At 56.1% G+C, this 1,107-nt stretch overlaps 1 protein-coding gene across 1 annotated transcript in view; it reads left to right on the top strand.

Moving 5' to 3' along the window:
- Positions 1–1,107, top strand: part of MIF (macrophage migration inhibitory factor (glycosylation-inhibiting factor)) — a 12,447-nt gene that overhangs the window by 10,434 nt on the left and 906 nt on the right. The window contains exon 2 of the mRNA XM_009330762.1: positions 724–896. Within this exon, the coding sequence (XP_009329037.1) occupies positions 724–896 (173 nt within the window). The remainder of the gene's footprint in view (positions 1–723; positions 897–1,107) is intronic.

Below are 1,107 nucleotides of genomic sequence, written 5' to 3' on the forward strand. Positions count from 1 at the left end.
CGGCTCCCGGAGGCCGTCGGCCTGGCGGCCCGGAGCAGTAACCTGAGGTACGGGCAGCTCCGTGCTCGGATAGCTGCAACGCCGGAGATTTGTCCGCCCTTGTGCCCGGGAGTCGGGATTTCGGCCGCGGAGCTGTGCCGGCGGCACGTTTGGGGGAAGGGGCTGGTATCTGCCAGGCCAGCGAGTCTCTGGCAAAGCGGAGGAACAGATACTGAGCCGGGCTGCTCCCGGGTATCCCGGGATCGGATACGGCCCCTCTGGGCCAGACCGCTGCAGCCAGAGAAGTCAAAGCCCGATAGGGCTGAATTGCAGACAGGCCCTCAGACAGGCCCGGCGGCTCAGTCAGTGATTTGAGGGTGTGAATTCTGGCACGCAAATACCGTTTTAAGGCCTTTATCTCCAGCCGTGTGCTCTTTGCCCCGTGCAGCGGCGGTGCTGTGGCGGTCAGGAGTACCCATCTCGCCTGCGGCTTTGCACAAACACAACCTTCGTTCCTAAAGCTTGAGAGCCAGGGTCGGGGGGGATCCCCGCAGCATGCCCTGCTATGCCACCCATGTGGGCTGCAGCGCCTGAGCCTCGGAAGGGCGCAGAGGGCAGCGCTGGAGAGCTGCCTGGGCCACAATACGGCACACAACGGCGCTGTTTAAATTGGGTACCTAAAGCAAGTTCGTATCGGGAGAGGGAAGGTGAGAAATCCTGTAACTGTTTGTTCTCTTACCACAGTACATCGCTGTGCACATCATACCTGATCAGATGATGTCCTTCGGGGGCTCCACTGATCCCTGCGCGCTCTGCAGCCTTTACAGCATCGGCAAAATAGGAGGGCAGCAGAACAAGACCTACACCAAGCTCCTGTGTGATCTGATCTCTAAGCACTTGCACGTATCTGCAGACAGGTATGGCTGGGACACGATGTTATTAACCTTGTTTATCTGGCTCTCTGAAACTGTCTTGAAAAGTTAATTTAAAAATACAAAAAGCCAGGAATAAGTCCGTGTATTTGAGAAAACACAAAGTGATCATTTGCAGTGTTTTCATGTCCAGTTAAGAGTTCTAGGCCTACGTCTTTCCCTTGAGAGTCCTCTGTTAAATGGCTTCCTGCTCTTT

This window comes from Pygoscelis adeliae, unplaced genomic scaffold (genome assembly GCF_000699105.1).
Source record: "Pygoscelis adeliae isolate BGI_AS28 unplaced genomic scaffold, ASM69910v1 Scaffold358, whole genome shotgun sequence".
Taxonomy (NCBI): domain Eukaryota; kingdom Metazoa; phylum Chordata; class Aves; order Sphenisciformes; family Spheniscidae; genus Pygoscelis; species Pygoscelis adeliae.